Source organism: Oryza sativa, chromosome 6, assembly GCF_034140825.1.
Source record: "Oryza sativa Japonica Group chromosome 6, ASM3414082v1".
NCBI lineage: Eukaryota > Viridiplantae > Streptophyta > Magnoliopsida > Poales > Poaceae > Oryza > Oryza sativa.
The window spans coordinates 18,814,846-18,829,218 of record NC_089040.1 but is presented as its reverse complement, the minus strand read 5'-3'; the positions used below and the strand labels follow the sequence as shown (position 1 = coordinate 18,829,218).

The 14,373-nt window shown below is 40.3% G+C and overlaps 2 protein-coding genes across 5 annotated transcripts in view; one reads left to right on the top strand and one right to left on the bottom strand.

The window, feature by feature from the left end:
* Positions 1-1,199: 1,199 nt before the first annotated feature.
* On the bottom strand, positions 1,200-5,767 carry LOC4341126 (uncharacterized). The gene is made up of 4 exons (XM_015785617.3): positions 5,577-5,767; positions 5,283-5,495; positions 3,432-3,515; positions 1,200-2,238 (listed from the first exon to the last, which is right to left on the bottom strand). Exons 1-4 carry the CDS (start codon positions 5,709-5,711, stop codon positions 1,570-1,572), a joined length of 1,101 nt encoding a protein of 366 aa, XP_015641103.1. The 5' UTR covers positions 5,712-5,767; the 3' UTR covers positions 1,200-1,569.
* A 3,130-nt stretch (positions 5,768-8,897) lies between these two features.
* LOC4341123 (protein SWEETIE) overlaps positions 8,898-14,373 on the top strand; it is a 32,667-nt gene continuing 27,191 nt past the window's right edge. For all 4 annotated transcript variants that reach the window (XM_066311551.1, XM_015787726.3, XM_015787727.3 and 1 more), the window contains exons 1-7: positions 8,898-9,142; positions 9,686-9,893; positions 10,348-10,454; positions 10,845-11,081; positions 11,193-11,282; positions 11,350-11,437; positions 12,188-12,252. In XM_066311551.1, coding sequence (XP_066167648.1) covers positions 8,972-9,142; positions 9,686-9,893; positions 10,348-10,454; positions 10,845-11,081; positions 11,193-11,282; positions 11,350-11,437; positions 12,188-12,252 — 966 coding nt within the window. In that variant the 5' untranslated portion in view covers positions 8,898-8,971. The remainder of the gene's footprint in view (positions 9,143-9,685; positions 9,894-10,347; positions 10,455-10,844; positions 11,082-11,192; positions 11,283-11,349; positions 11,438-12,187; positions 12,253-14,373) is intronic.

The following is a 14,373-nucleotide window of genomic DNA, read 5'->3' as shown; positions in this document are numbered from 1 at the left end:
TTCTGTCTCTCTCATGAACCCCTCTATTTGAGGATAACTTGAAACTCGTCGACAACCTGATGTGTGGTTTTGGTTTTTGGTGTGACATTTGCGATCATCTTGTAGACCTAGCGGCAATCGGCCTCGTTTAGAGGCGGTCGGCTTGGTACTAGTTGCTTCTATTGTCTGAGGAGCTGTCAGATTGTAGTGATGCGTGTTGTTTTTTTTTTCCAGCTACAACCCTAGAATCTTGTGATTTTCTTTTGCTGTGTTAATATAAAACTTCGCACTGCTTGGTGTGGGTTGTTTAAAAAATGGTGAATACTGAATCAGTATTCGAATGCATTTTAACTTGCTCTGTTGCACCCTGTTCAGAGAACACACGATCTTCTCTCGCTCACAGGCTGCAGTCCGCAGAACGGGACAACAATATGGAGTAACATGGTTTCACATGGGGCTGGGGCAGATGGAGGCAAGTTTTAGGGGTAGCAGCGCCATGGTTTTGCCGTCCTAAGTTGCTGCTGCTCTTGCTGGGATCAAACTAATGGAAACAAAGTGGATGGAGACAAATGAGCGACACATGCTTGGTAATGGTAAGACATCGAGTCAGGTTTGCAGTTAGATGAATCCCATGAGTCATACTTCTCGCAGGAGTAGATTTTATTACTATAGTCTTTGCATCAACCAATTCTTTGACGAGATTAATTGATGTCTCCCCTTCGGTGGCATTAAAATTTAAAACATGCTCCCTTTAGTGGCAAATTAGTAAACGTAGTAGGTGTCATTAACCAATAATAGCCAGTAGTAATATCATGTTTATGATACCCAGGTGCAAAGTTAAAAGAAGCACTCACGCATCTGCCACTGAAGTTGCTCTGCTAATGTTGCAACTCTTTACAGCTGGTAATATTGTACTTCTACAGCTTCAGCGCATCGTTGTCTCAAAACTGCATCTCCAAAATGGTGAAAGTATATAACAGCAACATCAACAATTTGTAAGAGAGCCATGAAAATAATATTCCATCGATCGAGGCATTCTCCTGGATTTTTACAACTCACACGAGATATGCAGAACACCACCAATGCTCATTCACGTTTAGATACATAACATCGCTCAAAGCATCTCAACACATAATACTGATAGTTTTCTCTGAATTTAGAATCACTACAGCTTATTAATCTAATGGGCAAAAGAATCGGTCGAATGCATAGTGGCCGTCTTGCTAAATGAATTTATTTTCCAGAGCCCACACTAGGGGAAACGAATACACAATTTAATACGAAATGGGAAATCTATACACGATGAGACAATTATTCTCATGCGTATGTAATTTACACGAAAGCAACAAAGACGCTTCTGGGCCTCAGGCCAAGGAATAACACCCTAAAGACTATTCCTCCTGCACTAGCGCGCCAACAAACTGCTCTTTTCTCTTTACTCTACACAATTTCTCCACAAAAATCTGACTACCACCTTGTGTCCCCTGTGTCCTGAATAGACTGGTCTTCATCATCTCCACGAAAGACGCAAAACATAGTCTTAGTAGAACTTGTCTCAGGTGCCCGAAGTTGCAGTCTCACCAGAATAGCTCACTTCATCAAATCCAAGAACACAAAACCGTTCCATAGGCTGTGCAACACCATTGACGCCAACAAGTTGCGTGATCTTGCAAAGACCCCTCCCATCACAACACCAAGAAAAACCAAAGGCATAACCCTCTGTGCATTGAAGTGTGCCAGTGCAAAAGCTGCAGCGCTTACCAGGATTGACCATGGAAGTGGCATGTAACGCGTTAGAGATGGAAGGAGGAAACCTCGGAACACAATCTCTTCCCATATAGGTGCACATACAGTGACCACCACAGCATACAAAACCATCGCCACTGGATCACGGGCCACAATGGACTGTTCTACACTGGAAACCCCAGGGACTGGCCCTGATGACATTGGTATTAGGTTGATGTTGATGTGAGAGAGAAAATTGACCAGCGGGAATAACAGGCACCCCAACGCTACATCCAAATACCATCTGCCCTTCAAATTGAACTCAAACCAGCCTGGAGGAAGGGGACGAAATCTACCAAGACAATGGTGAAGAATAGCAATTCCAGCAAGGCCTTCAGTTATGTCCGTCAAGAGGCTATAGAGTGCTTGGCCCCTATGTGTCAATGATTCCTTGCTAAAGCCAGCAGCATGAGCCAAAAATGGCACTATCCAGGAACCCACAAACCAAAATGTGGCAATCCATAAAATCATGACCTGCATTCAGTAAGTGTAACCAAGTTTATCTTAGTACCACATTTTATGTAAACTGCTAAGAGATCATTTGATTTAATCCACAACATCAATTTCTAATAACTTTAGCATGGTAATCCTTAACCAATATACCCTGTGAGAAGAAGGAATAGTTGAATACGGTATCATGTGTATATATATTACTATCATTTAGCTTATATGTCCTAAGCTATTTTGCCACATTTTATGTAAACTAGATCATTTGACTTAGTCAACAGCATTGGTTTGACTAATAAACTTTAGCCTGGTAATTCATAGCCAATATACACCCTGTGAGAAGGAAAAGTTGAATGAGGCCTCTTGCGATATGCCCACCAATCACCCTTTCTATCATGCGTCAATACCTCACTAGAATACATATCATAACTTTTTTTTGGAGATAATCATAACTAAAAATGGAACATGCATTGAAGGAAAAAAGTGTTAGTTTGTTTGCATAAATATTAAATAAAAGATAGTGATATCATCTACAACCTAACAACTAAGAAGCCATATGTAAACAAATCAGTACAATGCTAAAATAAAAATCTTGAATTGGATCTCCATTCATTCAGCACATTAAGTGTCGCTTACAGGAATTACAATTCATGTGTAAAATTTCATGTGCATGAACACAGCCTCAGATTTCCTGTACAGCAATTTTAGGTATCTTATTTCAGAGTTAAGATTAGATTGAGTAATCATCTATTTCCTGTATCTTAGAGATAAGTTTCTTAAGGGTCAATCATCAGATCTATTTATATTTTTTAGAGAAATCATCCATCTATACAAGGATGAGGTTGTATCTATGTTCATTAAGCAAGGAAAGATGACTGAACATGTTTCTAGCCTCTAATTGCAGTTCTGGCCTCTCATATGGCCAGCTATTCTAGATCTATTCCTCTCCAGTTGGAGGCCCTCCATCATACCGCTGTTCTACTTCCGGCCTCCCTCTGGATGGATGTTTACCCTTTGATGATCCTAGGATCATAACAGATAGCATGTTTCAATCCATATCAACACTAGATGCGCAATACATCTTTATAGCATACTCCCATTTTAAGTAGATGATGCACATTTAAGATAAAATCAGTTGTAAGCTAGCTGTCTACTAGTGTCTATTACTGCAATAGACAAAGGAGCACCGAGAGCATGGATTGAAGAAGTAAAGAATTAACCTGAGCAATGGTTTTTCCGGTCCAAGGTACAGTCCATCGTTGAGTCTGAAATCTGAATATTCTTTCTCGTAAATTTCTCTTTATCTGCAAGACAAATTATAAAATTAAGATAAAAACAAAGCCTACGTGATGATAAGGAGTCGACAAAGACAAACACTGAAGACAAGAAAATACAATATCAAGACTAGCTGACAATGTATGTATGAGTAAATTGCATTGTAAACTAGTGATGGGACAGTATGCACAAGTAACTTTTTTAGCAAGAAGATTAGAATGTTCTGCTACGTCCACTATATATACATAAAAAAAAAGAATCACAATTCAGGGCTAAACCTATTGATTAAGTTATTCTTTTGGGAGATTTGTTGCTAATTTATTAAGCTTTCATTTATCCTTCTGTTGGCAGTCATGAAAAGCTGATTTTTAATGAAAAATATTAATTATTTTCTCTAGGTACAACGCAAAGTGTAAAGGAAAAGGTTGCTAGTGAGAAAAAAAATAAAAATAAAGTGATCTAGATTTTTGTTCATTTTGATAACAAGGAAAAAGATTGCCTGCTAAAGCCTCGATTGCACTTTGACTGTGCTCATCATAAAAAGTAACTTATACAGCTCGGTGTTAAGATTAATAAACAAGTTTCTTAGTTAATCCCAAAATGCTGGGTGAAGCAAGCTGCAGCTATAATCCCACAACAGGCTTCAGCTTTTTTCATGAGGATAGGTACAGTATTTAGTCCTTGGCTTAAGCTTGGTTCGGAAGTAAGCCTACAAGCCTAGATCTACTTGGTTAAGAAGGACTAAGATGTGGAACATCACCAGTACCATAAACTCGTGAAAGTACAAATATTTTACATAGGGTAAGTTCAAGATTCTTATTTCCTTTAAGAGAAGTCGAAATGCAAGAATTGGCATGATTGTAATGTTCGTCAGAGGTTCTTAAATATGAGTTGCAAGTGGGTGGTGATACTGCTAATTCTCCCAACATCAGGAAGTGTAGCAACTTCTCTCTTGTGGTTGCATATGATCCTTCTACTCTATAGGTTAAGGTTCCTATCCAGCAGATCTCTCATTTTTAGAGGTTAAGCAGACAGATGTACAACTTTTCTCCCTTTGAATGTATAAAAGGTGCTCTTTCCCTTGCTTCTGTGTTTTAAGGCAAGTAGATAGAAAATTAAAATTTTACAGACCATATAGAGGATAACATAAGAGTGTGTTTCATGTGTACCCCATATTTCAGTTATTATGCATTAGAAGAATTGGACAGTATATGTAAATGTGGACCAACTCCATCTAACTAAATAGATTAAGTTTTAACACTGATCTATGTGCCGCTGTAATAAAACATCCAAGGCACTGAGAGAATGCAACTATGGATTCATGGTTTTCTAATGGTAATTGCACAATTGCAGGCATCGTGACGTGAAACGAGAGTATAGAAACTGGTTCAGCCAGCTGGTACCTTGCACAGTCCATTTGCTAGCATCTAACTACTCCGTGCGTTTCATATTATAAGACATTTTGACATTTCCTAGTTTAACTTATTTAAGTTTGACCAAGTTTATAGAAAAATATAGTAATATTTTTAAGACAAAACAAACATGCATTGAAACTTTTGACACTCAATGTTAGATTTAATGAAACTAATTTGATGTTGTAGATGTTGCTATTTTTTTTCTACAAACTTAATCAAACCTAAAGAAGTTTGACTAGGAAAGAAAATCAAAGCGTCTTATAACATGAAACGGAGGGAGTAAATAGCATTTCTAAATCTGAATTGACTACCATTCCTCATAACACAAAAAGGAGCTCGAATGGAATGCTTTGCAACTAGAAAAAAACAATCAGGGCTAACCTCTTGCGCTCTGAGGAACCAATCATCCCTTTCCCCGGAACCGCGCTCACGCTGCCCGCTCGAGCCTTCCCCTTCCCCTTCCCCCTCCTCCCCACTCGCCTCCGCGCCCCGCGAGCTCTCCGGCCGCGAGATGTGCTCGAAGCCGGGCCCGTCGTCAGACGTCGTCGGGACATCCTCCTGCCTGAAGCAGGAGACGCGCACCAGCCTCCATCCCTGAGAGAGAGACAAGAGAACCTCAAATTACTCCCCGGCACGCACGCATCAAGCCGGAATCGAGGGGCGGGCGCGGCGTACCTTGGCCGGAGCAGCCGCGGCTACCGCCCTCCTCCGAGAACCGAACCTCGCGGCGGCGGCGGGAGAGGGGGAGGAGGAGGAGGAGCACGGGAGACGAAGAGGGGGAGGGGCGAGGCAGGAGGCGGAGGAGGACATGGGTGTGGGAAGGGGGAGCTCGAGCCCTGCCTGCCTGCCTGCCTTGCCTCTAATCTGCCTGCCTGCCTATCTGGCCTCGCCTTCTTCTTCCTCTCGGGTTTGACGAGCGCACACCCACTGGCACGCGGGCCTGCTAGAATCCAACCCAACACAAAACTAACTGTAGCAAAACGGAAACGGAATTGCTAACAAGATTTCGACAGATTTCTGAGCTGATTACGGTCGGTATTACTAGCCGTCCGATTGATCCGCAAGTATTCGGCTGTGCCTCTTTTCGGTCGTTCAATTTCTCCACACACTGTGACTATCCAATCTTCTTTGCTTTGTTACTAGCGTTTAACAGTAAATTGCTTTACTACCTTCTCCGAGGAAATCAAGTATTACATTCTTTTTTGCTAATTTACACCTTATTACTTACACCCTACTTTACACTCTATTTTCTATTTACATGTGTAATTTTGTGACTTACATTAAAAAAATAATAAAATTACATACGTGATTTAGGGACTTACAATGTAAATACATGTTGACTTTTTTAAAAAAAATATATAACACCATAAATATAGCTATTCCGTAGCAAAATTGCCAACCCTGTAGGGCACATGGCACCATGGAATCCACAGAATAATTGTCTTGACGACTCAGCTTCTGTGTTGAAGACGGTTGGCGCCATCTCTTGGTGTTGGACGACGGCGGCTTTGACCATAGCCTTTACTTAGGCTACGGTCGAGTTAAAGACAGGATTCTCGGGCATATTGTGTAGGATCACACCAAAATATTGTGCCGTGGCATCATGAAAACATCGTGTTCTTCAAGCCTGGTTTGGAGTATGGCGTTATTGACAGCCGAACCGCATTGGTGAAATTCCGCCCAAAAGATCTTTTTGATAAAGTTTACAATACCTCCCCAAGGAAACAATTACTCGGCTGAGGGAGATTGACTCGGCTAGGCTGGGGATGTGTACTTAGCTAGTCTCACCTCTTCTTCTAGCGGACTTCATCAATTTCGGAGTCTTCATCAAACTTAGTACTCAAAAATTACTGTTGGGTACATGATGCCTGAGTATCCACGGGATGGTTCTTGGAGCTTGTCGTATGGGATGGACTATATGCTTTGGGTCCGTCGGGTTCACTTGTTTTAAGAAAGATTGAAGATTAGACAGTCAGTCTTATCCAATGTAAATAGATGATAGGTACCCAGATTATAAGGGATACCTCACCATCTCTAGCCGGTGGCCTCCGCACCTATATAAGGGGCAACAGGAAACCGTAATGGGGGTTGATCATTCGACAATATGCGCCATGTTCTATTCACACGCCGCGTTGCACCTACACTGATATAGATCCAATCTACTCATGTGGACTAGCGTGACACACAGGAGATTCATCTCTAATAATGAACTATAGAAAGCTAAGGTTCGTGTGTACTTGTATATTGCTAATGTTTAGTTTACATTTAACACATACTCCCTCCGTTTCACAATGTAAGACTTTCTAGCATTGCTCACATTCATATAGATGCTAATGAATCTATACATAATAGCATTGCTCACATTCATATAGATGCTAATGCTAGAAAGTCTTACATTGTGAAACGGAGGAAGTACTAACAAACTAGGCTAGGACTTAGTTCGATCACTCCCTATTAGTCTACCAACGTGGTTATGGTAATTTACGAACTCTTAGGTCATACCAGAGCGTGGAGGAATACAAGGGACGGACATGGTTGTCACCACCAGATGTCTACCTCACTTTTCGTGGAGCATACCCACATCTAACGACATTTAACTAACCTAAGCACCATGCTTATGTTAATAAATAATGTCACTAATTCCCGCAATACTCCTACCTTTCGGATGAACAAGTTAAAACTTGTGCAACTGGAAGTGCATCTAGCCTCCTATTTTGATGGTCAATGGCAATCAGATTAGTGAGGACAAATGCTTACAATTGAGAAAGTCTGAAGGAACATTAGCCCCCCATGAGATGATGTTCGATGCAATATTCTTATGAATGGAGTTTTGATGAAAGCGGCACAAAATCTATTGGTAAATTGTAAATTTTCATTTACTTGGGTCAATAGGAAAGCCATACTATTAAGGGGATGCTGCATAAATGTCTAGGAATAAGAAAAGTGCTCAAAAGTCTTTGTTGAAGTGGTTCTCTTTTCTTAGAATTGCGTACTGGTGTTTTTCGGAGTTTTCTAAAAGGGGCAATTTTGTTTTTTCCCTTGCTTTGATGTCCAATATTGTTTGCCCTTGTTTTTTATTCTTTCGTTTTTACCCCTACTTTTTTTTCGGTGTGTTTAGTTCCACGCCAAAATTGGAAGTTTAAAGACTAAAATTGGAAGTTTGAAAAAAAAAGTTGGAAGTTTATGTGTGTAGAAAAGTTTTGATGTGATGGAAAAGTTAAAAGTTTGAAGAAAAAGTTGGGAACTAAACAATGGCTTTGAAACAAATCAAACCGTTTGCTCTTGTTCCGTTAATTCTTACTAACCTTAACTGTTAAATTTGGGAGTAAAAAGACAAATAACCCTAGTTAAATATAGTTAAATCCAGGGTTTATAAAACCGTGTGATTATCAGGTTATCACATGCAGTAATCTTCTCAATTTTTAAAACCACAGTATATCTTGCGGTAACCACATGGTTTTCGTGGTAATCGCCCTGGCGCAGCTGGGCCATCCTGGACTTGAACCAAAGACCTTGCCCGTGAAGTAAATCATCGCCCCTACGATCCAACCAATTGGGAGATAATCAATAGACTCATTTTCGGGAGCGTTCTAGCTTTGTCAATCGTAAAATGAGCCGCTCCATCCTTACTGTCCTGGTGAATTAATTGGGTAATTAATGAGCACACTGACGCACAAAGTCTATAGCCGGTAAGCCCTAGCTAAATCAGATGCTTGACCAATCAATTACTCACTGGTACGGAAAACACTATAGGTGATCATTAGCATATAACGACTCAAATATTAACTAATAATTTTGTAATATTAAAATATTGATTTACTTTATTACGGAGTACAGTTTTTATAAAAAGCACTTCGTGAAAAAGCATGGTCAAAATAAAAAAAAAGAGCTCAAAATAAACAGTCCGTAAACCGTTTGGACCGTCCGATGAGCTCGACGAGCAGACGGTCCGTCGCCCAACGGCCCCCAACCCCCCGACGATTCCCAGATCACAGCACCAGCACACCTAGATCTCGATCGAACCGGTAGCCCTCCCGTTACCACCACCCTCCTCCTCTCTCCTCCCCACCATGGCGAAGCGCGGTGGCGCCGCCGGCGAGCCCATCCCGCTGTCGCGGTTCGGCGCGCTGGTGGCGCAGCTGGAGTCCGTGGTGGCGTCGGCCAGGCAGAAGCCCCCCGACGCGCTCCTCTGCTTCGACCTCCTCTCCGAGCTCTCCTCCGCCCTCGACGAGGCCCCCAAGGTCATTCTTACCATACCACCTCTCCCTCCCTCTATTATATCCCTAGCGCTAGCGCCCCAGATCCCACGCCCGCCCATGCTCTCTCTCTCTCTCTCTCTCTCGGTGGCGCAACGAATGGCGTTGCGTATGCGGAGCTTTCTTGTTCTTGGAGCCGCGTGGATTGGATGGATCTCTTGTGAGTTGCCCTGGCGGTTGCGTCGTAGTATTCCAGGCTTGTGCAGTTGTACTAACATCATAAGATGGCAATTGAAGTATCGAACAAACAATTTTATGTGACCATGCTCGGGTGCTTGTGTTCTAAATTAACCAAAACCATGGAGCATGTCTCAAAAATATTCAGAACTTAGTGAAAGAAAAACCAGTCTCTCCTTTCCTGCCCGCATTAAGTCAACTTAGAGCAAATTTCTACTGCGTGAGTCAACATCTGCAGGCTTAATTTCGGATTATGTTTACCTAAAAAGCAGTAATATGCAGAAATACTGGATTAGTAACTCCGGTGTTGAAATTTGTGTTTTGGCGGTCCTGACATCCTATAATATTCAGGAGACCATACAGCTTTGGCAAAGGAAATGTGAGGATGCTCTCCAATCCTTGCTTTTCCTTGGGGCTCGTCGCCCTGTTCGGCGATTGGCATCGTCAGCAATGGGGAGGATAATCGAGAGAGGTGATGCAATATCGGTATACTCAAGAGCGAGTACCCTCCAAGGGTGGTTGGTAGATGGAAAAAGAACGGATCCCATGGCCTATGCAGGTCAGCAATTGTAATTCATATTGTCTAGTTTTTTCTTAACTTCTTTTAAATTGCATCGGAAACTAGAATTCCATTATTTTTTAGTTGATGCTTTGGACATTGACAGTCTCCAAATCTCAAATGCGCATGTTTTATCATTACCTTTTCAAACTATATGTTTACAAAAACTATTAAAAATATAATCCTAAAATAGACTGACATAATGGCTACCATTGTATTAAGCCTAAAACTACTGCTTGAACTTCAATGAATTAGACTAGTACAAGCTAGGTTTCATACTGGTATACTGCCATATCTTCTTAGCTAGGCCCTTGATCCCATGCTAAAGTTATTGCAAATCCTGGACTAAACAATCTTGGGCAAGCAACACATTTAATGATGTACAATGTTGAAATCTAAGTAAGCACATCCACTTTTTTTCTCCTTCTAAAAAAAACTCAATATTTCCTAACAGGTGTAGCGCAATGTCTGGGAGAAATTTACCGCTTATTTGGACACAAGATTACTGCAGGCTTAATTGAGACATCAAATATTGTAGCAAAACTCATGAAGTACCATGAGGTTATCTTCTCCTGCACTTTCTTTACTGTCTTTTCATCCTTTTTTTGGTGTCTTCATATTCTTCTATAGAAAAACTATCTTAACTTTGTTTTCTATCCATAAGTCTTTTTGTGGATTTCTCTTGCAGTACAGCAGATCTGTTACGATGCATGTATCTTTTTTGATTTTTCTTTTCTGTAAATAAGGATTGAAACAATATGGTGGAACTTACCACAAATCTTCAATGCATTTACTTGTGGAAAATTTTCTTTCATTCTTTTTTTGTATCCCAGTGGAACCATAAAACTCTTAAAAACTATTGTGATTGATGTCAGCCTTTTTGTTTTTGTTGGTCATGCCTCATTTCTACCTGTAAAAGGATTTTGACAGTTCTCTTAAATGAAACATCAGGACTTTGTGAGACAAGATGCACTCCTCTTGCTTGAGAATGCATTGGAAGGTTCTGGTGGTGGTGGTAGTGGTGCAGCTTATTTGGAGGCTTTCCGCATTATCATGCGAGGAGGTGTGAGTGATAAATCATTCATTGTCAGAGTAGCGGCTGCTCGATGCTTGAAGGCCTTCGCTAATATCGGTGGGCCTGGGTTGGGGATGGCTGAAATTGATACTTCTATGTCTTGTTGCGTTAAGGTATTTGCTAACCTTGTTTCTCATTCTTAATGCATGTTGAGAGCTAGTTGTTGCTATGTTTTTTTAAGCTGATAGTCCTGATACTGTTCGTTGATTAATGACATGCTAAAGGGCTTGGAGGATAATGTGTCAGCAGTTAGAGATTCATTTGCGGAAGCGCTTGGTTCCTTGCTTGCTCTTGCGGTTAACCCAGATGCTCAGGTGTGCGAAATTTACATTTTTCCTAACTGTTTCTTACCGGTTTATTTATATATGATTGCATTGATAGGTAAAGAAAGGAGTGAAAAAGCAAAGCACTTCTGGAAAGAAATTTGATGATGGTCTACAGAAGCATTTGATTTTACCATTTGTCAGAGGTAAACTGAATCCTGTCATATGATTAAAAACACCTAAATACATGAATGTTTACATTTTTGTAGCCAAACTCAAATGATACCAATTTTTGCTATCCGATCATATGAACATTTTTCCTTTTCAGAAAGGAAACTATCATGAGAGCATCTTGAAAGGCAGAAAGTTAAACGTGCCAGTTACATTATGTGCTTACTGAAATGTCAATCCAACCATAGTTATTCAACCTGTTATTGAGCTTTGTCATTCTCAACTAGTATTGTATAGAAAACAAACATTGATCCTTTTGGTTATGTTCTTGCCTCATAATGTATGGGAACTAGCATTCCCAATACTGGAGACGAAGCATTACTTTCTTTATTTTCTGAAATGCTTAGATTTTTTTTGCTATATAACCTATGACACACTTTATAAAAATATTGCTAGTTTAAGGTGGTGTTTGGATCCTAGTTTAGTCCCTGTCACATCGGATGCTTGGACACTAATTTGGAGTATTAAACATAGACTACTTACAAAACTAATTACACAGATGGAGGCTAATTTGCGAGACGAATCTATTAAGCCTAATTAGTCCATGATTAACACATATTTACTGTAGCACTACATTGTCAAATCATGGACTAAAGTTTAGTCCCTGGATCCAAACCTGGCCTAAGTATGCAGACTATTTTACATATGAACAAATTAGTTTGGGTGTATGAATAGTCCATGATCATGTGCATTGAGTGTAATGTTCCTTGTTTTTTCAATTCCAGCAAATGGAGCCAATGCAAAGAAATTACGGATTGGTCTGGCTTTATCGTGGGTGTTCTTTTTGCAGGTAAATATTTATTTGTAAAAGGACAAATCTTTACTACTACCTCCGTTTCAGGTTATAAGACTTTCTAGCATTACCCACGTTCATATAAATGTTAATGAATCTAGACATTTGTCATCTAGATTCATATATGCAAGATATGCAATATATAAGATATGGAAAATATATGCAAGATATGGAAGATGATGAGAAGGTAGCTTGAAAAAGAAAACATTGGAAATATATAAGATAGCAAACATATGTGGGCTACTTAACTATAGAATAGTTGTAGCTAAAAGTTATTAACAAAAATTTCTTAGTGAAAATGAAACAAATACAATAGTCAAATGTAGTAATGCACGTGTGGAAGTGTGAAATGGAAGTGTAGTGGGCTTATACAGAACAAACATTCTGGATTATCTTGTGCATACAATGTATTTTTATCAAGCGATGAAAAGTAAGGGTTTTAAGGTACATTCCACTCAAAAGATCGGCGCTTAGTAAATACACCTGAAATATTGGTTTGGCTTAATGCCACTCTGATGTTCTGTACAGAATATGCGTGCTTTATATATATGATGATGACCATTAGCCATAGGCTGGAAAAGAATCTTGACTCCAATATCGCATCAAATAGCCCTTCCCTACCCAAACCCTAACCCTATCCACCGCAGGGGCTACTACATTGACTTGGTGGAGAAACATCTCAGTGAGTGGTTCGTTCAGCTTTGACCTATCACTGGTACCTGTGTAAAGAAGCCTACTTTCTTGTTGCTATTGCCACCTTGTTGGGGGCATTGATTTACCTTGCACCACTCATCCTAACAGCTCACGTGTTCACATTCTAAGTTAGTTCGCTTCTACACCCACATGCACCACTATAGTTACCTCCTTTGGGTTCTGTGGTATCTTCCTGGGACCATCACTCTGTGCCTTTTCTTATCTTGGTCCCAACTCCTTGCAACACCAGGTATATCTTGATATGACCTAAGCTAGTGATCCTTTTGATCATTAGGCTTTTCTTGTTGTGTCTCTGTCCTTTCTTGATTGCTGGAGTTTCCCATTCAAGTGCTGAGGCTGAGTGAGGACTATTGCATCTATGGTTACTTAGAGCACTTGGCTACAAGTGGCCCCTTTGGACATTGCCTGAATGCCTGCATCTACTATGTTACTTCCTAATGAGACAAGCGCGATTAGCATTGCTCACTTGTAGCTGCAGGTGCAACAACAGGTTGTTACTATATAGCATGTGTTCTAGAGCTTTATCTAGGTTACTTCTTGACAACAGCATGGAATAGATAGAGTCCAAGTCCAATAGGTTCATCAACAAATGTCATTCTCGAGGACATTTTGTGCTCGCCCTTCTCTTTTTACTCTCCAAGTGCCCTTGTTGTTTTGTTTCTGTATGTCCTTCAGTTGAGCTAAGCTCAGCTGCTCAGGTGCATTCTAGTCCCACGCCAGGTGGTGATTATAGTGGTTATCTTGCTGTAAGTAGGGATAAAGGAAAATGAAGGTGCACCAATGTTATTGAAAAGGATTGGCACTACAGGTAAGTAATTGACTGACACAACAATGACAAAGGGAGTTGGCAATAATGCCATGGTGGAGCAGCTGCATTAAGTTCAATGATCTCCTGCAGCTACATCACCAGTGAGTGGAGAATACCAGGGTCCAGGAGTGGCAAGGTGGGGGTTTTGATGCAGAGGTCATGAGCACATGATGTTGCATCGGATATGGTCATCAACTTACTTGGACTGATTAGAGGCAAACGAGGAGATGGTACTTGTCCAACGAAATGCCATTTTACTGACAAAGCTATATTTTGTGTGGCAATAAGCTGCATCATTTCATCTGGGTAGCATTTTATTTTATTATATTGAGAAAATTCCTCATTTACCACTGAAAATAATAATAAAAATAAGTGCAAATGGAATCTTCTTGGTGAAGTCCAAAATCACATTTAAAAAAGCCAAAATTTATGTGAGTAATTTCATCAACCTACACTTTACTGATGAAACTATTAAAAAGCTACAACAATATGTTCCCTTATCACAAAACTACTTGTACAAGAAATATTGTCAAGAAGCTACAACTCCGTTACTTGTCATACTCTGGAGGCTTGGACAACACTATTAAGGATTACAC

Excerpts from the sequence above, each read along its gene's own strand:
- LOC4341126 (XM_015785617.3), bottom strand. The coding sequence starts at position 5,711 with ATGTCCTCCTCCGCCTCCTGCCTCGCCCCTCCCCCTCTTCGTCTCCCG. Across the intron at positions 5,496-5,576 it reads CCGCGGCTGCTCCGGCCAAG|GGATGGAGGCTGGTGCGCGT; the intron begins GTACGCCGCGCC and ends TCTCTCTCTCAG. Across the intron at positions 2,239-3,431 it reads CCGGAAAAACCATTGCTCAG|GTCATGATTTTATGGATTGC; the intron begins GTTAATTCTTTA and ends TACTGAATGCAG.